The following is a 25,255-nucleotide window of genomic DNA, read 5'->3' as shown; positions in this document are numbered from 1 at the left end:
CAGCTGAACCACATTACTTCTTTATACCTAGAAAGTACTGCATTTTCTACTTCTCTCCAAATAACTAGCATTATCTTATAAATCAAGGAAATGTAAAATTCTCCTAGAAGAGTAATTGTCTGACTTGTAAGGGCCTACACCAGAAACCCTAGCTGAGATCAGAAACTCCAGCTGTGATCTAATGGTTCAGATTTGTTATTTCTGCCCCTTAAAATGCTCCAGAGTTACAAAGATACTGCAATCTGAAATTGGGAGCTTGCTTTCTTGGTGATCCATGAGGAGAATTCAGCTCATTCCCACATTAATACATTGTCTATAAAGACAAAGGTCTAGCAGAAGCATAAGCAACTCTCCACTGGGGAAAGAGAGAATATGTGAAGGAAAAGGAGAGAGAATTCAATCACTGATGAAGTTTTTTCTGCTTCCTAAAATCCCAAGAGTCACTGAAGATAAGACTAACCTTGGGCTTAAATCACAACAGTTTAAGAGATATTCTGATTTCTACTAGTTTATGGTCTGCTAGGGACCGTTACGTGAAAGTTTGCGAAAACTCACTGCATCTCCACCCTTACAGTCTACCTGTCCAAACTCAAGCACGTCGTGTGAGGCTCATTGATTTAACACATGCTCCCTTTGCCAGGGTGCTGGCATCTCACATAGGCAGCACAGAAAATCCAAGATCCCATTCAGGATCAGGAGGAAGGCTGTGATGCTGCGCCGAAGCAGGATTTGCCCCATCGCCATGTCCTCCCAGTACCCCCTATAGTTTCAAACCACGGTGCAGTCCAGTGTGCACCACAGGATCCTGAGTATGCTCAGGAATTCACAAGCGGTGGTCAAAAATGGCTGTGGGGTCTCTGCAGATCTCCTTCATCCTTAGACTGTCCTATACCATAAGGGCTGGCTGATGACAGGAGCTGGTACATAAGCCTCAGCTCACTTGGGCGTTCACTTATGCTATGGGAACTGCTCCTATGGGAAAAAAAGGCAATCTTCCATTGGAAAATTGGCCAAGGATCTAGCTCAGAAAGCAAATACATTGAGTAAGAAACTAGGTTTTATGATGGATTCTTGGGAGGAGTTGCTTCCATTTATTTGGCTGATTAAAATCAGACTCTGGAAAAAAATACCACAAGTGCCAAATGAGTTCTCTTCAAATTTCAGCTCAAATTTACACAGTATGTCACCACACGGTACAATTCCTAACGGAAAACCAAAATCACGTAGTTCTGCCTCATGCCCCTTCTCTCTTTTATTGAGAATGTGTATGCCGATGTATGCCCAATAATATCCCTAAGAGATATTCAAATTTGACTGAAAGCTTATGAGAGAACTTTAGCCCAAATAGAGCAAAAAAAAAAAGCAAACCTTTCCTGATCCAAAGAAAATTTGTTCACATTTTTCTCCCATAGAGTTCGCCCAAGATGGACCCTTCGCAGTCACACTCCACCAAAAGTGTCCAAGAAGAGGAGAAGGAGAAGGAATAGAGGTCAATGTCTCTATTCAGTCACCTCAAAGCTGATGCAGAGGGTTTCCAGATGCTGTTAATCAGGCTGGGGAGAACTGCTCAAGGACTGCCTGGTGGGGCGAGAACAGGGAGCGAGCAGGAGGAATCCTACGCGAGTGAAATTCTGGTTGCTTGCACAACCACTGGCACTCACATGGACCCTCACCCATCGTATCACCAATGATGGCTTCGGCCAGCGCAGCAGTCTGTTGTAATTCACGTGCAATAGCATACATCTTTGAATCTGAGCGCCCCTTACAGACGGGCTGGTTATACGTACATAATGATCTTACACACATGTGCATGAAGGATATTTATTTAATAGGCTCTGGAGTTATGGGTAATAGTACTTATTGACTCACAGCCTTACTTGGAAAAACTGAGAGGGAAAACAAATGAAACCATTCGCCCATCTATAATATTAATGTACTATTTTACCTATTTCACAGCAGCATTAGGAAGCTTAATGTCTTTAAAGATCAATAGTCTCACCAATATACATGCTCTCCTACACTATCTTTAGCAACACATTTTGTGAAGATGGCTGCTGAAGTACGCTTAGGTTTACAGTATAAAAACCAGTATTAGAACAAGAGGAAAAAAAGAAAAGAGTCGAAAGAAAATTATGTTCAGAAAAAATAATCAAGAAGCTAGAGGAACTCCCCCCTCAAAACCTCTCAGCATTTAGAAATATGGAAAATTCCACTATCGGCCTCTAATGCTTCGACCTAACTCTGTGACTATATTGACACTTGCACACAAACGCAGACACAAAGGCGACATGAGCTGTGAATAGGTGCATTCATGCAACAGCAGTTGTATGCAACTGATGTTCAGATGTTTTGTAAATATATAAGAAATATAATTTGTGACCTTGGATTAATGGGAAATATGCCAAACATATTTACATAAAAGCGTAAGCTGGAATGTAAGTGTCCATTTAAGACTGCCTGCATATTTTTCAGGTGAAACCTAAGTGCTTATATTTAAAAATTAGATTCAAAGCCTGCTACAAAAGGTAATAAAATAAATTCTCTCTTCTCCCTGTCTGTCAAAAACCTTTTATAGAAACATCACCCGCTTCTAAAAGGCAAAACTAAAGGAAAAAAAAGCCCTTTTGTTTTGCTGCAACATACACAAAATACCTTAATGGATTTAAACATTTAAATCATGGTTGGTATTTTGTATTAGACCTTATTGGTAACTGCTCCTTGAGCTACCAGGCCAGGGCTCTGCTCTGCCAAACCTCAGAGGATGACCCAAGCCAGACAGGACAGGGGTAAAAGCGCAGAGCGTGGATACTGCACGCAAGGTCGGACGGCAGCTCAGCGGCAGGGGACGGCACCTCGAACCACCGCGTGGCACCGCACGGAGATACTTAGGCCCCACTTGCTCCAGCAGGACTCAACATGATGCTTTCAGTCATGCCCTAGAAGACGAGGTCTTTAAACTTTGGGGGGCTTGGGAAGAAAGAAAAAAATATCCAATGCTGCGGCTCCCCGCCTTTTTTTACCCATATTTTTGTGTTTTCCCCCCCCCCCCCAAAAAAAAAAACACAAAAAGGGGAAAAGGAAGGTGAGAAGGGGCATAGAAAGAGTCATTTCCACCTCCAGAAGAAGTCAAGATACCCATCCTCTCTTGCCTTTCCTTTGCATGGGATTGCAATGATGGCAAACACTCTGCACAGACTATACGCTTCAATTAAACCGCAACGTTACTTACATCTTTTGTGAGGCAAAAGTAGCTTTTGGTTCTATCAGATGAGTTTTCTGTCGAGATACTGGTTCACCACCATGTCTGTCCCTCGGATCCATCATTTGATTGCTGCTGCTGCCCACAGAAACAGTGCTAAATTATCATCGACTTCCTAATGCTCCTTTGGGACACGTAAAGGATGCTAAGGCAGGACAGGTGAGACTGATGGCTCGGATCAATCTCAGCATTGCTACTCTGGACGAGAATTTCATCTGCATCTACTGTCAAAACAATATGACGCAACATGAGGAGGAACAGTCTAAAATAATCTAAAATGCTAACTGAAAATAGTGGAAGCTCTGAAGAAGTTATTTCACAGAAAAAGAATACAGGTGGGATTCTCATCTCTGCAAGTTCGTTTTACCATTGCCATGTGAGATACAAGTCCAGTGCATGAATACGGTTCCAAAAATATAATTAAAATCAGACTTCAGCAGTAAGCATCACAAGCTGCTTATTATTTCTGGAACCTGCAGGTACTAAAAATGTCCCCAGACGAGTCACTGGTACAATGCTGACAGAGGAAGCGCTCTCTCTCCAACTTTTTCCAGGTCAGTAATAAGTTATTAAGGTTTCTGAAGCCATTTACAAACTCAGACAAAAGCATCAGTCTGAGGTTTTTAAATTTTTCCAACAATAACAAGGGGTTACAGAAACAGAAGCACAAATTGCTCCCTTTCGACAGTTTTTATGGGCACGAAAGCCCAAATTAATTTCAAAAGGGGAGAACATCCATAGAAATCTGTAGGACACAGGCACCTAACCCAGCTCACAAAACCCTCATTCTCTGCAGCTGCTGATTCACTGCAGTTTTGCTCATCTCCTGGCATCATTTTAATTCCTGCAGCCAGGCAATACCAAGTTGCTACCAACCAGCCCCAGGGCGGGAGCTGAGCCTGCGGTCATCATGACAGCCATGATCCTGAGCGATGACTTGGTCACCTCCCTCAGCTGGAGGAGTATCAGCCAGGGATTTTTTTTTTTTTTTTTTTTTTTTTTTACTTTTAGGATCAGCACCCAAGAACTGCTGAACCCTTCATGCCTTCATGGCAGCTTTTGGAGATCGGCCAAGAAAATGAAGGAAGGCCAGGGATCCCAGAGATCATCCTGGACAGTCCCATCCCACGAGCACCTGGTGATGCAAGAGGAACAAGGAGCTGAGGGTGTGATGCACTGCAATAACCCACGACTGGGCAGAAGCCTTCCCACTCCTCTGATTTAAGGCGATGGGGAGGAAAGTCCATCTCCCTCACAGACACCTCTGGATCGTGTTTGCGTAATTTCTAGCTCGGCTTCCCTGGATGGACAGATGTCTAGAACTGGCAGTGGAGCTGTCTTCTGGCACGAGTGCCATCAAGCCAGCTGACTGCAAAAAAAACGAGCCATATGGCTGTAAAAGGCACGTTTTGCCACAAATAGCAACAGCAGCTTCCCTGAAAGGATCTTTGATAGGCGGCTAAAAAAACTCCACTTGTATAACTTCCAAACTCAAACTAAGGAACAAAGCGTTCAAAAACAATCAGTAGTCATGGCAGACAACTAAATTATGGCAATCTACCAACACTGAAATTAAATTTTAACTTTCCACACAAATCCTTTCAGGCTGCATATTTATATCTTCAATAATAAAAACCATATTTGTGACCATTGTCAGCTGTAAAAGTTATACAGTAATAACAACAGCGGTAATGGGAACTGAAACTGGAACAACATTGTCTGGCTCAGTAGCTTCATCACTGACTATTTGTCTAAAATGATTCTCGCTTTTTGCAAAAGACATCCGAATAAACTCTAGAATAGAGTCCTGCAATTAGACGGTGGATGGTACCTGACAGAAAAAACATCCAGATTCAGATTTGAAATTTTAAAACAGTGTGGCTACATGAAGACACATTATGACACCTTGTTAGTACAGTTTTCAGACAGTGTAATTTTTTTTTTTTTATATAGGACTTAGGGCATAACTGATAAAATATTTTTATATTCCACCGAAACTTTTCAATTACAGATTTGATTAGTCTCCAAGGAGAGGAATTTCTTTCCAATTAAAAGGAAAAATAGCTGTAGCACTGGCAGAACGGATTTATTGTTAGAACACTTCTTTCTGTCATGTAGATCTTACTCAGTATCAGCCACAAGCTTTACGAAACATAAGCAATCTGCGCTCGCTCTTTCTAAGTCATCTCCCGCAGTTACATTACGACTGAAGATTATAAAAGGCCCAAGGACCTGCTGATTGAGGCTTAATCTTGCAAATTACCAGAATTTCATTAAACTAAACAATAGCTATCAATGAGCTAAAATCGCACTATTTTAGAGAAAAAATTGTAGAAAAAGATCTGCACAGATATTCATTTATTCTCTCTCAGCCATGCAAGAAAGTTCATGACTCGTGATGAGGGCTGAAGGACGACTTATTTTAAAACCAAAATGTACGCTTTCAGTTGGGAATTCAATTCTTCCCCATCAACTCAAAGCACCAGAATACATGCTTGTCCATCACTTGCAGCTGAAGACTGATGAGAGGCTCTCCACAATACAAACAAAGAGGGAGTTTTGTCAAGTCTCTGTTTTGTTTTGTTTTGAATTATGTAACTTTGCCTGGACAGGCAAAGAAGCAGTATCATCATTCTGTCCTTATTTCAACCTCTGCCCTATGCCTCCAAGTCTGAGTCGTGCACAGCTTTTTGCCTGGTGTCTCATCCCCAAAGGTGCACTGCTGTGGGAGACCAGGATCTACCTGCACTCCAAAACTTGGGATGCTTTATCAAATTCCCTTTAACTGGGTGTAACACTACTGCAGTTTTTAACATAGCCAGAACCCACTTGTGTAGATTCTGCCTGCTTCTGTTTGTAGCTGGGGTTTTGTAATTTGGTTTTTAACGATGACAGAAATGTTCAGAATCTCTGATCGGACAGTACTCTTCCCCAAGTATGAGAAGGAAAAAAAAAAACCTCGTGGGAAAGTTCTCTTTGTAATATAAAATCTGAGCAGAAGGCGAACTATCTGCAAAAAAAGAGGGATGAAACCTGCACGGTGCTCCTAAATAGCCTAATGAGCGGGGGTTAATGAGTAGCACTTAAGCACACTTAAATAAGGGGCTTAGACTGCCATTATAGTATTGTGTCTCCCAATAAAGGGTTTACAGCCCTGCATGTTTCAAATAAACCTCTTTAAAATGCAAAGCTCTTTGAAATGAATTGCTCCTTTCGGGAGTCACTAATACCTTTCTTTTGTCTGAAGGGTAAAGCCAGGCCCATCGGCACCAAACTGGAAGTGGTTTTGAATGACGTCTGGACCATCAACAGGGAAGTTAGGCGGGACTCAACAAAGAGCGACTTTGAAACCTGGCAAGAAAGGTAATAAAGTCTGCGATGGACAAACCTCTAAAACTGGGGAGAAATTGTCACGGAGTTGCTTTCTTGCTTTTTGGCACTAAATTGCAAACCAAGCTCTGGCTTCGCCATCTACCATACTGATTCCAAAGTGTACTTAAATAAACACGGACTAGGATAAAATCTCCCATGTCTCTGTCAATTCATTTCTCTCCTAGTGAAGGAATAACCCATGCACGGAACCTAAACCGTCCCGTCGTGGCTGTATATAGCTATTACTGAAAAGCGTAATTCACACTGTATTTTAACCAAATTGGAGGCAATTAGTTTCCCTGCCTCCTGCAGGATCTGAGCTGCAGATGGTCTGTCTCCCTCAACAGAGTGAGGGATAGTTAAAACTGACATAAACAAGCAAGGCCAGTTTAAAAGCATCACTTCACCTCAAAAGAGACCCATCCCTCTTTTTTATGCCTGCCTACATCAAAATTGACTCAACTGATTTTGCTGAAGGTTCTCACAAAGACGCTAGGGTTTATGCTAAGACAAGGCAAGAGGGATTTGATCTTAAGAGGGAAGAAAAACTGGAGTTCGAGAGTAAAAAGGCACTCGCAGCACGGGGCTGTCTCCTAAAAGCATTCTGCTCTCCTTTTTCCCGGTGTGACTCCATGTAAATGGGGTCCGGATCTGGTCTTGCATTGCTTCACAGGTTCAAGTGTCTGGGACCAAAGCAATCCCAGGTTGGGGAGGATATAGCTTAGAGAAACCCCGTCAAGACTTGCATTCAGTCCTGAACAACAACAAAAAAAAATCATGCTGTCCTTCAGTATTAAGCAGAAACTCCAATTGGGCCTCATTACTTCACTTGAAGTCAGAAATTAAAAATGAAAAGGACCTATACTTTTAAAATGTTTATGTTCTTATTACATTTGCTATATACACCAGAATGCTAATCATAACAGCTCTAAGCAACCCTGCAGAGAGTTAGCGCGCTCCTTTTTATATGTCTTTGTTAGGTAGGAGTGATAGGGGGAATAATAATATTCACAGCTTCCCTGCAGTCATGAAAATGTAAATATTTTTTTAAAGCGCTTACATGACAAACCTACAGTAAATTTGAAAAATGTCCCCCATAATATTTAAACTAAATCCTCCTCTTTAACCTAACAAACCTAACCTTACAACATGGCAGCTAAGTGATCCATTCATTTTATTTCAAAAACTCAATTCTCTATTCATTTAAGAACCAGCAACCAGCTGACAAACAGAGTGGGTAATATGTTCTCTCTAAAAATGTTTTTCTGTGATTTAGTGCGATTAAAGAATAGGCTCTAACACATGCTTCTGCTCAGCCTTCAGCCAATGTTTAGAAAGCAGCAGATAACGAAGTCTTAGGGCAGCTCTCAGTCTCATTAAGATGGAGAAAACTGAAGTTCTAGAGTATTTATCAACCTTTTCTCAAAGAGGAGAAAAGATCGTCCAGCCATTCTAGACTGTGAAGGATAGGATCACAAACTCTAAATACCTTCCTGGGAGCAACGAAAATGAGGGAAATAAGTCACTCACTGCATCCAGAGACAGCAGGACAAGAAGCAATGGTCTGCAGCAGAAGGAAAATCCAGGCGCTAGACATTATTAAGTGGAAGAGCAATCGAGCAGATGAGCCTGTCAAACCGCAATTTAAGAAAATAGTTCCTGCCTTTCTGCGGTTCCCTCCGCAGCCCTCTAAGCCTGCATTTGATCTTCAGGGATCATTTTAAGACTCTACGGAATAATCTTAAGTAGCTGCTATCTTTCACCTGAGAGGTGATTTCTTCCAGGGGACAGAAAGTACTGCATAAATGTTACCATAAGAGAGAGCTGCCCACAATACTACTGCGGTAGATCATCTTGGACAAGCTATTCTATATATAGCAATGATATAGGCAGTGAAAGGTCAGCAAAAAAAGCAAAACTAAACTAAACGAAAAAAACCCATGATTAAACTGGATAGATCACTTTAGAGTTTCTTCAACATATCATAGACTTCTTCAGATTAGGACACGTCTTTAACTTTTAAATATAAACTAGTTTTAAGGTACATGAAAATTCTAATAGGAGCACAATGAAAAGTTCTCATCAGAGGATAGGAGATGTGGAGGACTAAGCATAGGACATACTCCTCAACTGAAGCTAGGGCTAACAATCTTTCTATAGGCTTTGATCTAGCTACTTTGGGTCCAAAAGTGTCCTTTAAAAACAGTCTGGAATATTCGGGAATGCGGAGATTCCCTTTTTATTCTGTTACTGAAAGCAGAAAACAAGGAATCTGTTATTCCAAAAAAGCAAGGAAAGCCAACTCAGCAGAGGGTCCCAGGGAAATGAAAGCTTCACAGTCTGGCAGCAATTGCTGAAATGAAGAACCTTTTCTAAAATACTACTCCATAAAAAAAAAAAACAAAAAAACCCCAAAAAAACCAGAACCTATGTTTAGCCTTCCAAGCTATCCTTTCTTCACTGGTACATGGCTTAGTTGTGATTTTTCCCTTTTTCAGCTTATTCTTAAATTCACCTATATGATGGACGGTACTGAGCATGCAAACACTGACAGTGGCAACACAGACAACCTGATGGCCCACCAGAAGAAAACACAGATAATCTCACCGTTTGAGTGACTGAAACCAGGATTGACCTGAATAACTTGTCAGGAACCCAGGAAAAGCTGTGCAAAACACTCTCCAGAAACGGAGGGGACATTTGGCACAATCTACTGCCAAAGGACCAGGGCAGTGTGAGTCTGTCCCAGGGCTGAACTGCAAGAAATAAACCCTCAGAGGGTTTATTTCTGCTCTTTGACAGGTTTGAACTTAGGGCTCCTCTTCCACAGAGCAAAATTGAACATACAATGCTTTCAGGAAGCCAAAGTAAAATAAAATCTCATCTCTAAAAGAAGATTGACTCTACAGTAGAGGTAGTTTATAAATATTTTTCAGATGATGAGTGCTGCCCTATACCAGGGTGCTGCACCAAGGCAAAGCTTCCATCTTCCCACGCAGCAGAAGAGAATGAGAACGGTCGTATTTTGAGACTTTCATATTATTTGGGTGTTTTATCTAATATGTTCCACCTGGAGCTATATTTTACAAACGTCCAGAGGAAAAAGTTAAAAAACAAAAACAAAACAAAACCAAAACCTCACGCATACACCAAAGTGCATGAATATAGGGCATTATTGTTACACAAGGGCAGCAATGAGTCACGGTGGCTCACGCTCCTTTACTGCATGATTTATAATATAATATTCCATGCGACTCCACGTCCTTATCAAGAAATTTTAAATAAAACGTGTCAAAGAGGTTCTCCGCATATCTTAACCTCAGGAATGCAGCTTTCCGAGCCACAAAGACTGAACGGCAAGAGCCTGTCTTCGCCGAGCTAATTAAAGTGAAAGAAAAACCTCTTTTCTAGCTGGCTCGCCAAGCTGATAACATGTAAGTTATAACCTGTATAAGACGTGATAAACTCGGTCCTTTACAGAGAGAAATGCACTTCTAACACGACTTACTGTAAACAGAAACCAAGGTGGAGCGGCTTATAATCAGAGGCAGCTCTGTAATGGACTTGTTGAGTAGTGACATTGCCTGGAGCGCCCGGCACCCGCTGAGTAACGATGCTGCTGCGGTTCAAGCAGATAAGGTTCGAGACTAATACGTGGAACAAAGCGTGGGGATTTTGACTGCATTAAGCCAACACTTACAAACGTGAAGCCGAAATGTTTGACAGACGTAAAGAAGAGCCACCAAGAAAAGCCCGCGCATAAGTTGGGCGCGGCATCCTGGGCTCTCAACGGCGTTTTAACTCGGTTGGGCGGCGTCACAGAGGCGAGACTCACCTTATCAACCACCTTGGAAGAAAACTGCTCATCCTAGATCAATTAAAAATAAAAAAATCAATGGCTAGAACTGCTGTCCGAAAGGTCCGTTCATATCAGACCCAAAAAACTGAAGGATTAGCACACAATAGTTTGGCTCCCTCGCGCCACCCGGGCTCTACCGCCTGGCGAGGGGCTGACACGGGCGGACAAGACGTCTCCATTAGGAGCCCGCAGCGCTGCTCGGCAGCGCTCCTCGCAAGCAGATGGAGCGGCTATTTAGCCAAACGCACCGTGACTCCTGGTTTATACATGAGCATCTGGGATGTCTCCTGATGTGACGCCGTGTACAATGCCTTCAAATCTATCCATGGGCTCCCCCCCTCCCCATGCAATTAAAGGTGCTGATAAATAATTTGCCGGTAAAAGCCCCTCGGCTGAACTGAAAAGCAGCAAGGCGTGAGGGGTCAAGTGTTTCCGCAGGATTTATAGCTAACAAACGGAGAGCTGCCTGCGGAGGAATGTCTCTATTGAGCAGCTTGCCGAATTATTTTCGGGCAGGAGGAGTTGGCTGAAGGCGCAAGTGGAATAGCGAGCAGCTTCTTGGTCTTTACCGAAATGAATTTGAATGTAATGTTAGAGTTAATAAAACAATCCTTTTTATTGCCTTAAGAAGTAAAATATATATGTAGTTAGAGCTATATAATTTCCTGCTAATGCACGTTTGGTCTGAGGATAATGAGCAGTATCACCATTTCTCTGTGAATTCTACAAAAGGACTCTAATACCTTAGACCCATTTAATCAACATCTTATGCAGAGAGTGAATAGATAATTGAAATATAAGTACTGTCATCCATATCCCCTTTGGGAAAGTGACACAGTAAGCATTATATCATTCCATTAGCCCACCCTTTGATGGGGGTTTTATTCTCATTAAACTGTGTTTTAGCCTCAAGGTTTCTCCCCCCACCTCTCTATGACGTGGCCATGCCAGAAAAAGAAAAAAAAAAGATACTCTGCTCTTCAAAACGCCAAGGACTGCATTGTTACAAGTAATCGTACAAGTCAAAAAATATAAAGCTGCCTTTTTAATTTCTTGTTTCTCAAATACAGGCAATGACAGCTTCTGCAAGACACGGGGAAAAAAGGAAGCCCGAAGGGTGGTGGTAGGGACAAAATGCATTTTCTTGTTTTCAAATAATAAAGGTTGCATGCAAGCAGGACAAAAGTTGCTTGAAAAGGCTGCTGTGGTGGCGTCTGCTTTGAATTGTGCCCTGTTTAAACAAGAGGAAAGCCTCCCACTGCAAAAAGAAACATTTTTATCATGCAAAGGATCTCAGGGCAGTCCCTTTAAAATGAGGTATTTTCTAAACAAAATATTGGAATGTTTCCCCTGCAGGGAACAAGCATCTGATCTCTTAAAAATGATTATTTGGGAAGAACCGTAGATTTATGGAGTTTTTGTTTTATTTGCTTTAACTTAAATGCAATGAAACCCATCTGAAATGACCACCCAAGGGACCAGAGCAGTCAGCTAAGTGGAGGCTGAGCTTTAAACGGGAACCGAAGTTGTACCGAAGGCCTCGGGGAAGTTTTAAACTTCTGGCTTAAAACATGGGCTAGGCTAAATGCTGAATGCAAGTTTCAGCATAAGCTGAGGACGTGGATTTCCTCACTTACACCAGGGTAACTCCACTGACTACTGTAGACACATTCCTGAGTTACACTAGCATCAGCAACCAAAGAATTAAGCTAATTACATCGAGTTATCAACAGCAATTACAGGAGAAGATTTTTTGGTAATGCACTCACCCTTTTTCAGCGGGGACTAGTTTTGCTACATTCGTGGTAGCCGCGGGGCTAGTAGTGGCAACTGCATCTGCAGAGCTTGGCTTTCCATGCTGCCAAACAGAACTGGGCCCGAATCTCAGCATGTTTTCAAATAAACACAGAAACCCGACGTGTTGCAGTTCTCTACTAATTGGGAGATTATGAATCTCCAAGTTACATATTTGCAATTGTGACCAGAAGTTCATAAATATAAGCCAATCAGTGAAACGTGTTACTAGCTCTTTTAGAAGCTCTTTTTGACTGGATTCTTCAAGAGCTTGGCTTCAGTTTAACCTGACCAAAGTCAACACTTCACTCATACGTGCCAACAAGTAGGAAAAGCATGACACAGTTCTCATTAATGGCACTAATTACTTACAGTGGCCATCAGAGCTAGGAATTTCGTATATGGGGCACAGCTAAGTGAGGAGATTAATAGGGTTCCAGGGAAAATGTTTTTCAAATAACTTTTAAGATTTATTTCTTCAGAAACCTCCAAGGCATCATCAGTGTTGTGACTTCTTCCAAGTTACGAGACTTAAGCTTCTAAAACACACAATGAAAAGTAAGCTTAAGAGTTCAAATAGTCTGCATAATGAGAACACAGTTAAATTGCACAGCACATTATGCGCATACTGGAGGTTTTTAAGACCAGACTGGATAAAGCCCTCATGATCTCGTAGCTGCCCTCGCTTTGAGCAGGAGGTTGGACTGGGGATCTCCCGAGGTCCCTTCCAAACCCAACCATCCTCTGACGCCGCATGGACAATGCTTCCTGTGTGCAGACCTGGCGCTAAACCTGCGGCAAACCGAGGGCGAGCATGCCCAAAGCCACGGGCCGTAAGACCTTGATACAGATACCAGTGGCAAGTTGCAAAATACTTTGAGACCACAACTGAGAGGTGTCTGCATGGTCGTGAACGACTGCCAGTTATTTAGAAAATGCTGTTTGATGACCGAGATGGAAATCCCTCCCTGCTTTTTTTTTTTTTTTTGATGAAAAGCTGTTCCTGTACAACTATTAAGTTTTTATGAGTGCTTAGCACAGCAAAATCCAGCAGCACTGTAACTTCATAAAGACAGCCGCTTTCCAACTAGAGCGTAGACAGCTCTGTGTAGAAGGGCGGTCAAGACTGTTGCTTTCAACAATACAATGGATCAGGACACTTGTCATCCGAGAGGCTAAACTAACTCAGCTGCTGCTGCTAATACTAGAGATTTATTAAAATTAATCTGCAGGAAAACTAAATCCATTACTTTAAAAAGCAAGGGATAAATCATATGCAACAGGAAACCAGGAAAGGCTGCTGCCATTTCAGTCAAATCTAAGGTTGGGTGAGCCCATCCAAATTTCGCTTGTCACTGACAAAAACCAATTCATAGCAGGAAAACCAGCGCTGGCTGTTGTTAAAATGCGAAACGCAAACAATGTTCCATGACTTTAACACTGCGACCAAAGTATGAAGAGCATTTTAAGTTGTTTGTATTTCCAAACAAGGCTCAAGGGGTCAGGGGAGGGAGGTGGACGGGTGGGCAGGCTGCAATGATGGATGGTGTTTAGCAGCATGCTGCGTTTGGTTCTCCCCTTGTTATTTTTGCAACAGGATGTCTCTGATTACTCTCTGAATGGAGAATAAGGACGGTTCCGTCTCATTGCTCAAAGGGAAATTTTTTCTCCCGAGCCTTACAAATTACATAGGACATTGTAAAGCAAGCAGTCAATGAGCTATCACAGATCCAGCGAGTGTCAGGGCATCAGCAGCAGTGGTTTGGGGCTAGCAAAAAAAAAAAAAAAAAAAAAAAAGGTGGTGCACGTACTCGTACTCTTTTCCTATGTACAGCAGCTCTGCAGAGTCCTTCCTTGTCATCACACGTACAGTTTGTCGGGTGTCAGGGCCAGACCAAAGGATTTTATGAAGGGGCATACTGAGCTTCCAGATAGCTATTTCAGTCAAGAAAGTTGCTCCAAGACGGAGAGGATCTTCACAAAGGATGGAAGATGATTACTTTTCCAAATCTCGTTTTTCTAGAGATCTTTGCTAACTGGCTCACGATTCGTACAGTGCTATCTGGTGTACTGGCAAGGCTAACATTGCCTAACTCAAATGCTTCAAGTGTGGCGAGTAAAATAGTGATAATCTCTACTGCCAATCAAGCCTCAGAGACTACGACCACATGCACACTTCTCAGCGCAAGCCCTGTCTGGGAGCATTTCCTTGACAGATATTGAGATTCCTCTCTGAGGCCAAAGGAAATGGCAAGTTCTCAGAAATCTACAGAAAAAGGCTCGCTTGTGGGAACTTTGGAACCGCATGAACAACGTACAGGTAAAATGAACCCAGAAGCGTTGCCAAGATGGGTTTTGTTGTTTCGTTTTCTGCAAGTAAAGGCTTCAGACAGAAAGGATGAGGAGAAACGTTAAAAACCAGGTGAGTTAAAATTGACTGCTTCTCTTCAACTGAACTACACGGGGCTGCAACGCCAAGTGCAGGCCATAAATGGAAACACGTGGGAATAATTTCACTTCTACAGCACAACGTTTCCTAAGGAGACAACGCCATGACTTAAATTACCTAAAACAAGGGCCCAGGCTCCTATAGGGACTGGATGACTCCGCAACACCACGGGCTCCTCGCTTTGGGTTACCACTTTGATTCTAGCCCAAGCTCCAAGTATCTCAAAATAGTCTTTTATTATGCAACAACCTCTTTGGAAAAGTCACTGGCCTCAGCGCAGTTTCTCAGCAGGCAGAAGTTCACAAGAAAGCCATCATCTCATCTGGCAGCCAAAAACGTTTCCAAGGAGGTTCAGGAAGCCAAGTCTACGGTGCTTCACGCTGCAAAGGGGCTCTCAAGCTCAGAACTGAGACATACAAAACCCGGTATGCCTCTGCCACCTACACCATAACGCACCTCTGCTTTCAGTAAGGAAAGACCTACGCCAAAAAAGGGGGGGGGGAGGGGAATGGAAAAATAAAGGCAATATCAATATATTTATAAAAAATGTCAATGAAGGCGGATCTTAAATGATGCCCGTTTCGCATTGCGTACTACAGGTGCTCCAATACATAGAATTAAAAAGGCATCAAAAATTTCATTCTGTGAAGCAGCTAGAGAGGGGAACATTTCAAAACTCAAAATGTCAAACAAATTTTGAGCAAGAACTCTGTACACATCCCAAATTTTCTGCATTCGTTCCCTGAGCTAAGCTACCAGCCTCTTACATACAATTTATCTGCCTCTGACTGTTTTTGACTAGTTTTTAGCACAACCATTTAAGGGTTTTATTTAATCAGCAAGGAATGAAAGAGTTCAAAAAGCACCAGGGAATATGCGGCAAAATAAAACAAGGTTAGATCACTTGCACTGGATTACTCTCCGCTGGCACACCGCAGAAGAAATAACCCCAGTCAAGGTCTGCGTGTTCAAAAGTCTACAGGGAATTAGGCCAGCGTTATTCAAGGTAAGTGACACTTTAAAGAACTCTAAATTAGCTGTTGACAGTCAGGCAGATAGATTGATGAGCGATTACACGAGGTCCCCAATATTACCGTTTTGTGGTGAAAGCAAATATGAAAGGGGGAAGAAAAAGGAAGAAAATGTGGTAAATATGGTTTTGCCAATCTGCAATGCGTTCAGGTGACCATGAAGTTCATTTAAGGACGCTGGAAACTTATTAGAGAAAATTGTTCTCTCTAAGTCAAAAGTTGTCAAAGAGTTTCCTAGCTATATTTTAGACTCCAGAAAGAGTGCAAGCAACGCTACTAGGCAACGATTTAAAAAAAAGAAGGAAAAAAAAAGCCCGCCCTCCCCAACACCTTTCTTCCTAAACAGCTGGAAAGGAGGAAACCAGGGTTCCTTCTTCCAGTGCTAAAGGACTATACAGGAGAGCAGAAGGGCAGCCCCCCTGAACTGCACAATTAAAATAGACTTACTGTACGCACAACAGATGTCCTCTCTACAGTGGTCCCTCAAATTCAGTTTTAGGTAAAATTAACTGAACTCAGGAATCTGTAATTAGCACCATCTCAGAGAACAAATCGGAACAAGCTTATTGAAGTTCTCTATTTACAATGAGGCTGAATTTACCCCCGGGGTTCACTTTACTATTTTGTCTCAATTTTCTTGTAATTTTATCCATCACATTTTTTTCACAGTCCTCCAAAGGTGATGGATAAAACACAGAAATAAATGGGACCAACTGTTCACAGAAGCCTAAGGGAAAACATAATTTTGTTATAAATAATCCTTGGCACAAATCATGGAAACGCAATACTAAAATTGTTTGTTGAATCATTTATGAATTGGGCCTTCAGTTTTAGTTTGCAAATAAGTTATAGTTTTTGTTGATGTTCTTTTACATTTTGTTTTTTTAGCTGGAAACAAGCCTTTGAGAAACTGAACTGCTATATAATCCAGAAATCAGAGTGACTGAGAGATTTTTTTTTTTTTTTAACGGAAACCCTATGTTAATACTGGGAGTTTTTTTGGATTTATATATGGGATGATGAGAAGTTAAATGGTGATAAATTTTAAAATTATGTTCTTAAGATGTCATCATTTTCAGTTTTCATTCTAGCTTTATAATAAACATGTAGGAAAGGCAAAGACAACATGGGGCCTTACAAAACAGCCAAAAGAGAAGAATGATTTTCTGTTGAGGTGATGTTTAACAGGACCTCTGTAGGACAATTTATAAAACTGTAAGGGAAATGAGTTCCAAATACTTTTCTCAGCAAATTAAAATGAATATATGTGCTCTAACAGATAAATGGGACTAGTGAAAAGATTTAATATATGACCTTGAATTTGTTCTAAGATGTGAAATGTTGAAGCTTTACTGTTACAAACTAATGCAAAAGTTACTTGCCACGACGTTGTGTGTGTGTGTGTGTGTGGTTTTGTTACACATGGAGAAATGCATGACATTAAGTGGTACTTGTGCTTTCCCGAGGAATTCAGTATTTTCGAAGACAACCGATAACGCAAACTTCTCACATAACGGTCATAAGCATCAAGACATATCCGAGCACAGAGAGATGCATTTCTGTCATAGTCTTTCGTCTATAAATTGCTCTTTTTCCTCATCTGAAGGAGAAAGAGAGAAGCCTGGAGACGTATAAAAGGAACATTAAGACTCATTTCTCATCAGCTGGAGCAGGCGTGCAGAGCCTTACCTGATCTGTCCTCGCACCAGCGGTCTGTTTTTTGTCCTGTTCATATTGGAGTCAAACGGAACCTCAAAGAACTGCAAGAAAAGAAAAGGGAGGATGGAAATGAAAGGCTGCTGGAACCCGTGCCATGCGTGCAACATACCGTCTGCATCTGCAGGTGCTTCTCATCTGTTTCTGAAGGTTCAGAAATACAACTGAAATGGCAAATGCCTTTTACTGAGCTTTGACAGTCTCAATTAATACTTTTGGCATCCTCTGAGAAAGGAAATCACCCGGAGGACAAAAATAGTTTGTCCAAGTCCCCGAAAGTTAAGCGTGTGAAGTAGAGCTCGATTCCATATTCTGTGCCTGACATGTTTGATGCAGCTTTTATACACACACAACTATACATATATACACACACACACATATATACATACATACATACATATACATATACACACACATATATACATATGTACATACAGGTCTGCCCCCAGTGTTATAATAATACAAATAGCCCTTGCAAACTTCTGCTATTTAAAAGATGAATGCTATAAATTTTTTCAAGTTCATCTAACTTCTGAGAACCCATAACCCACCCCAAAAAATCAATCAACTCTTGTAAAACGCTACTGAAACTGCTCTGAGCATCTAGCACTAACAGCAGGGAATGAACACACCATATGGTGTTATTTAATGTCACAACCCAATTTGACTTTAAACATCGCCGATGGGAAAATTTAAGCAGTATTATCATCATGCTATGAATTCCTTTAGGCTTTTGCATTATCTTTCTTTTTTTTTTGAAGAATGTTCCCGGAAAAGCTGAATGCAGTTCCCCCATACAGAAAGCAGTAAAACCATTGAGCTTTACATGTGCACAATAATAATAAAAATAATAAAAAGCATACAGAAAGAGCATTATGTATTTACAGAAAGAGTGTTTTCTATTGAAGTTATGGCTGAGGTTTTGGGGTAGGATCCAAATTGTGGTCAATGTGTTAGAAAAGCAGCATAACAAATCATAATTTCAAATGATTAGAGTGATAATATCTTGAGTATTGCTGAACGGCAGATAGATTTTTTGTACGATGCCTATATGATAAAATCTATATCATTTCAGCAAACTAATGTATCCTTTTACACAATGGAAGATAAATTAACAAGCTTCCTGATTTAGACAGTGCCACATTACTGGCCTTGCAACTTAATGGGGCTGCCATGCCCATTGCATAGTGAAAACAACTGCTGAAATCTGTGCAAAACCCAAATACCCATGGATTTTGTTTTTAATTTAAACATTGCAAAATTCAAAGCATTTCATACATTTTATCTTTTCATCCCCAAAAAATTATTTCCATGAATAAATAATGGGACTGTAGTAAATCTAAACACAAGCATTTCTGTACAAGCAGCACTGGAGGAATAAAATTCAGGCGAGTTTGGAGCTACCAAACTACATAGTTTGGTAATAGACTACATGGCCTTCCTAAGCAGCCGCCCGTCACAATGATGTGAGTCAGATCAAGCAAAGAAGAGGAGGGAAAAAGAGGAACTGCTTGAAAAAAGACTTGGAGAAAGGATCCAAAAAGTTCTTTGAGGAGGCGAGCAGAGACAGACTTTTCCAAGCACAGAACCTACAGAGTTGAAAAGGGAGCAAACAGGGACACCAAGGAGCAGAAACAGTATATGGTGAACCAGAAAAGATTGTTGGGACAAAATAGCCATTGCCCATATAACCTGTTTGGATGCAGAGAGAGAGAAAAGCACAAACAGGATGTAGAACATCCTATTAACGCATCCAAGGGGCAGCTGGAGGCCACATAAATACACCTGAGCTTTTTCCAAACCACCCCCTTTGCACATGGCTGGGCACGCGGGGAGGTCAGGAGGGTATCATCCTTCTGGCAAGGTCCATGCTGGTGTTGGTTTAACGACAGACTCCCTCACCACATAACTGAGAGCCAACTCTGGTGTGGCTAAACACCTCTGTTTATACACCTGATGCTAACATTTATAACTTTTCTTTAATAACTTTAACCACAGCGTAGATATTCCTCTTGTTCCCTTCTCCCCCAAGCCAGAACCCAACCACAACTCCTCCACGTCTACCACAGACTAACATCCCACTCCAGCACCCACCCACCTTCTGCTTCACCCAGCCGTAGCCCTAGCTCCTACATCCCAAGACACAAGCGGGGACTGGCTGACTTCCTGCAGCAGATGCCGTGAGCAGAAGAGGGTGAACAACCCAGAGATGACACTCTGCAAGGCAGAAAACTAATGTTAACAAGCTGATGAGCTTTAACTAATCAGCTGACTGCCAGTAATGCCTACACAAAGGTTTGTACCTTGCAGATCTGGGGAAAGGAGGTTCTTTTATAGGCACACAGAGATCACAGAAACCACCTCCGCTACCTATTACTTTGAAGTAATTAGTGTAAAACAATCTGGGAACCTCTGCTGTTGCTCCCAAGTATTGCAGGCACAGCATGGATGGGACACCATGGATCATCCTGCCTGCCACAGCCCATAACATTCTCCATTCGTGGTGACGTTTTTAATCACAGAAGTCTACCTTGAATTACTTCCTCCTGGCAGTTTTATCCATTCCCAAGCATCGGGTTGTAAGAAAATCCTGCACGTTGGAGAGATGGAGCGCAGGTGCTCAAGCATCCACGCTAAATTTTCTCTGCTTACACAAAACTTGCTAACGCTACACTCTAAAGACAACAAATTTGGCAGCAGGAATCATCTTCACGTTTGGCCATGCTTGGGAAACTGTCCAAATCTAGTAAAGAATAAGACTTACGCAGGGAAAAGAGTAGACAGGACAAGACACAAAGGATAGCAGGAGCAGTGGCGCTGCAGGAGGAAGCCTGTGATGAGCTGACCATCGCTCATCGCTTGCTGAAGCCAGGACCCCCCAACCTGCGTTCCTTCGCGGTGGGCCAGCAGTCGCCAAACCCCAGGCATCCCTGGGAAAGTGGATGCCTCATCCCCCTCTGGTGGCTGGCCAACACAAATTAGCAGGCAATTCCTGGTTTTCTTTTCACGCAGCTGAATATGGAAGTCTGCAGGCTAACACGGTTCAGCCCGCAGGGATTTCTGGCCTTTGCCGGGTTGCTTTACAGGCTGCAAAGCTGAACACTCAAAAGTTAAGAAACATAGAAGCGTGGCAATGAAAATTATCAATGCAGTTTCTAATTACCAGTTCACATACAATTTGCTACGATTTCTTGCCTCCATCTGTGCACCTGATGGGGGGCTATGCAGCGATTAGAGGTTTTGCTCTTGGTAAACCTGCATTCGGAGCTGCAAAAATTTTCTACCTATTTCCAACTCCTACTCGCTTTGAAAGCCTTCCAGCTGTATCATCCGTACTGCTGAAGCCAAGTCTTCAGGCTGCTTAGCCAATGCCTCGGGATACCGCACGTGAACAAGGAAAAGACTTCAGGGAGAGAAAGGGCTGGGTTTGGTCTTTGTGATAGCATGCTTATACAGTGCAAGTCATTTGAATTATTTATTTTTAGATAGGGAGCTAATGGCTCATCTCTCATGCTCTGCTTGTTACGAGCTGCGACCCCAAGGGCCACCTGCAGAAGCACCGGTCACTCACAGCCCCATCCCACGCCAGCGGAGACCGGCTTTGGGACAGGGGAGCAAAGCACAGATCCATCCGTGGGGTAGGAACTGCACAGGCGGATGCCAGTCGGGCACTGGGAGCTTCCCTCGAAGCGCTAGTTGGGTTGTGTCTTGTTACTACGTTGTCATTGAAGCGTCGGGTGTTTCACAAAGAGCCTCTATGCGACACCGCAGCAAGGACGCACACTCGGAAAAGAGCGCGCGCTGCATTTGGGTCTGAAGCCGGTGATTGCTTCTGACAGCTCAGCATTTTGCTAATGGTTTGTTTCACTGTTACGTTTCAGAGACAATTATGTTAAATGAAGAAAAAATGTCATTTGACATCCGAGTGGTAGAGCACTCGGGAAAATTCTATAGAGCTAAAGTCTTTTTCTTCTCCTGAAAATATTTTGGCCATGTTCTCTCTCTCTCTCTCTCTCTTTTTTTAAGACCTAATTTTGCCTCCGTTTATGTCTGTAAAAATCTGACTGCTATGAGCTCAGATTTGCCACTCTAATTTGTGCATACGAGGAGATTCTCACGCTAAAGGTAGTCGGTGTGCACTGGTAATCATCAAAATAATGCTCAGGTTTTAAATTTAATGCATCTCAGATATAAAATGACTGACGTGAAGAAACAGTTGCACACAACATTTCTGAAAGATTTAAAACTTATGCAATTGAGTTATCGGTATAATCGGGCAATGCTATAATCAGTGTATGAAATATGGGCACGTATTTACTATACCATTGTTAACCCTTGAATACAATATGTATTTTGAACAGCAAACTTCTCCATTGAGTTAAGCGGTCAAACAATGTCAGTCCCGGTGTTATACAGACGTGGCCGCGAACGACATTAAGATTACTGTATGACTGAAATCTGAACTTCTTTGCTTTTTTTTTAATCCATATGACAACCTGAATAACCTATTACTGTCAATTGTATGCAACTAAATTACATATCTGATTGAACTACAGTTGAGAAAAATCCTTTTATTTGCAATGCCCCAGATTCCTTCACTGAGCTAGTCGCAATTACATGTCAGCAAGATGCCATTTATCAAACTTTTCACATTTTGTTCCCAGATGTTCAGCAAATTTCTCTCCCCACTTGAAATTATTTTCCCCTGAAAAATGAAAAAAATGAAAAAAATGCGAAGCTCAAATTTCATTCCACAGGAATGAAAGAGTAAACTCAGACGCATTATCTCATGCCAGGCCAGCACAGCACTGCCTGCTTTAGCAAACAGTAAATTCAGTAAGATGAATCCTGGATAAATAAATATTTTAGCAGCTCTCAAGAGGCTTTTTCCTCAGGAAGTCTGAAGGCATCAGTTCAGCTGGACGAGGCAGGATATTGTCTTCCCTAGGCATTTGGGAAGCTCGCCATCAAAAGGACAGACAGAGGGTTAAATCTACAGCATCTAAAAGCCCTGAGCGTCCAAAACCGGGCAATGGCTTTCGCAAGACCCTAACCTAAACTGCAACCACTATGCATTGACATTTAAAACACGATGTTGGGGAAAAAACTAAATCAGGTCAGCTAGTGCTTTGTGGTTTATTGTTCTGGCAACCAATCAGGCTCTTCGCGTAGCTCTCATCTACGGTACAGTTCATATACAGCAATTACACCGTAACCGCCTAACCATTCTTGGATTAGCTGCCACATTACTGCTTACAGTTATTTACAATCATATTCTTTTCTTTGCCTTGCTGTCCTTTTTTTTGTTTTCAGTTAGAAGCGTTAAAGATGGTTTCATTTCTTCACGCTCATCCCCCGGCAATAGCAGCTAAGCCTGAGCCCACCTAAGGGCTCCCAGGGCACCGGCTTATTTGCGGAGGAAGCAGCTCACCCCTCTGCGCTTCCCCGGGCCGCCGGAGCGGTGGCATCCTTTCCTCCAAACAGCGCCAAAGCCTTCCTCCAGAGAAACCAGCCGAACAACTACAAGGCAAGTAAAAGTAAAAACTGCACCTCTCAAACTGAGCGTACTCCATAGCACGTGTTCCTGTCCAAGAGGGTACGGATGTAAGACAGCTTAGAGCGGCACTGTCTAGGCAGCGTGTTCCCTTATAAAATAACCGCGGAGACGACACAACGCATTTGCAACGAACCTCCTGACAGGGTTTCCCATCGAGTTTTCTGTCAGGCCAATTTTGAGCAGAAAAAGAGAGACAGAACGGAAGAAGTGATGTATCCCTTAAAACAAAAAATGCTGCGTGCAGCAAACGCAGAAGGCAGTTAACCACTCAGGCTTCCTCGGACCCACGCGTGCTCTACTGGGCTACACGTATACTAATAACTTCATACAGACTACGCCAAGATTCCTCCAGACGTCATCTTGCAGACGCGGGTGGTAGCACGCACGCTTACGGTCTCCCTGCAGCACGGGCGCGCTCTCCTTCTGGCCGTATCATCACGGAGGACCCGTTTCCTAGTTAAACGCAGACACCACTTATTAAGTTTTCAAATAAAGCGGCCTGACTATTTGCAGTTAATTAGGCCAGCGTGAGTAGATGGAAAAATCTTGAACGTGGGCCACGTTCGCCTTCTGCGATCATTTCTGCGGGGAAGACTGTAACTGCTAAACTGTGGCAGTGCGATACCTTTATTCCTGTTCCCACAAAACCGCACGCAGAGCACACGAGCGGGAGCAACGTGTCGCGCACTTTGTCAGAAAGATCACCCGCGCCGACGCTAGTTAACTTTTCTCATGTACCGCTTTGGATTGAGAAGGTAACGAACACCAGCCTGGACCCCGTCCAGGGCCAGCTCTAATCTGTGACGCGTGGTGGTGCCTGAAGGAGGCAACTGGTTCTCCGCGTATTGACATAACATTTTACTCTAATGCTAAGCGCATATTTACATCAGAACTGATAATCCCATTAAGTCGAAAGGCAGAACATAACCCTGCTATTAAAAGACGATTTCATTCGAGGCAACTTGGAGATCTTCTCGCTGCAAAAACAACTCCCGCGCCCGAGCAGAGCTCGCAGCGCCCGTGGCCAGCGGCCTCCCGGGAGGAGGTATCGCCTGGCTCCCTGGCCGCACCGACACGTTCCCCCCGCTGCGGCCAACAAGGAGACCCAAGCAGAAGCTGCTATCTAAGGCATAAAAACTTCAGCCTGATTCTGTGCCCTGGTGTCACACCCCAGATCTGCGGGGTTTACGGCATGCAAACCACTTACAGATAAATTGCAATTAAAACGTAGCAGATCAAGTTTCCGTGCAAGCAGGTGGGCTTAAGACTCATCCCACTTCACTTTAGAGACTTAACTACGGCGCCTAAGCGAGGCGCGTTTTTGCCCTTGGCTTCCTGTATATTTAACACTGAGAAATACCATCTGAGCAGCCCTGAAGCTTCAAAGCGAGCAGAACTGCCCTCCGGATGCATTTTTTTCCCTCCAAAGCCCACAGAAGGAGCCCAGGGCAGTTCAGGTGAAGCCGTGGCATTGCAGAAGGAACGACAGCACGATCCTATTGCCAAAGACAAATCACCTCCTCCTCCTCCGTGGGAGCGCAAGGAAAGCATGCAGTGCCATCAGTGCAGCAGCTCCTCTCCAAAATCCTCAAGGCCCTGCACCAAACCCGGGAGCCAGAGATGAGCTGTAGCACCAGGTGAGAGCCAAGCGATGGAGATAGGTACCAGCAGCAGCCAAAGTCTCCTCTCAGCTAAAATCTCTCGCTACAGACCCAAGCGAACATTTTTAACAGGGCGTAAATAACTTCCTGTACAACAATTCCCAACATCAGCACTTCACTGAACGTCTGAAGCTAGCGGTGAAACTGGGACATATTGGGCAAGTCTTGCATACGCTTGCTCTTCTCGAATTAGATGCTGTCGGGGTTCTGTCATTTCCCCCACGCTAGAGGAAGCTCTGATCCTGTTTGGTTTTGTTTGGTGTTGGCCAAGAGCAAACAGTGACCCAGAAATTGTTATCGAAACACGCTGGAGCAGGCGGAGAACACAGCAGCAGGTTGGCAGAGCGCAGTGTGCATGCGTGGCCAGTAACCAGTGCCCCGCTGGAAAGGTGGCTTCAACACCCTCCATCTGGAAAACCATTCCTTGCGGCCAGCCTACGGGGCCTCTCAATTGATTAAATTTTAGTCCCAGCCCTTTCGCAAAGTTTCTCGATTTGCTCCTGCATTCGAACGCAATTGGCCGTAATGAAAACCGGAAATGCACCAGGCTACAAAGA

At 43.0% G+C, this 25,255-nt stretch overlaps 1 protein-coding gene across 1 annotated transcript in view; it reads right to left on the bottom strand.

Moving 5' to 3' along the window:
• The window catches only part of COX10 (cytochrome c oxidase assembly factor heme A:farnesyltransferase COX10), a 114,614-nt gene that overhangs the window by 23,709 nt on the left and 65,650 nt on the right, over window positions 1–25,255 (bottom strand). The window contains exon 5 of the mRNA XM_068914201.1: window positions 17,454–17,524. Within this exon, the coding sequence (XP_068770302.1) occupies window positions 17,454–17,524 (71 nt within the window). The remainder of the gene's footprint in view (window positions 1–17,453; window positions 17,525–25,255) is intronic.

Source organism: Struthio camelus, chromosome 19, assembly GCF_040807025.1.
Source record: "Struthio camelus isolate bStrCam1 chromosome 19, bStrCam1.hap1, whole genome shotgun sequence".
Classification (NCBI taxonomy): Eukaryota; Metazoa; Chordata; class Aves; order Struthioniformes; family Struthionidae; genus Struthio; species Struthio camelus.
Note: the sequence above shows the minus strand (reverse complement) of the source record. Positions and strands in the feature narration are given on the sequence as shown.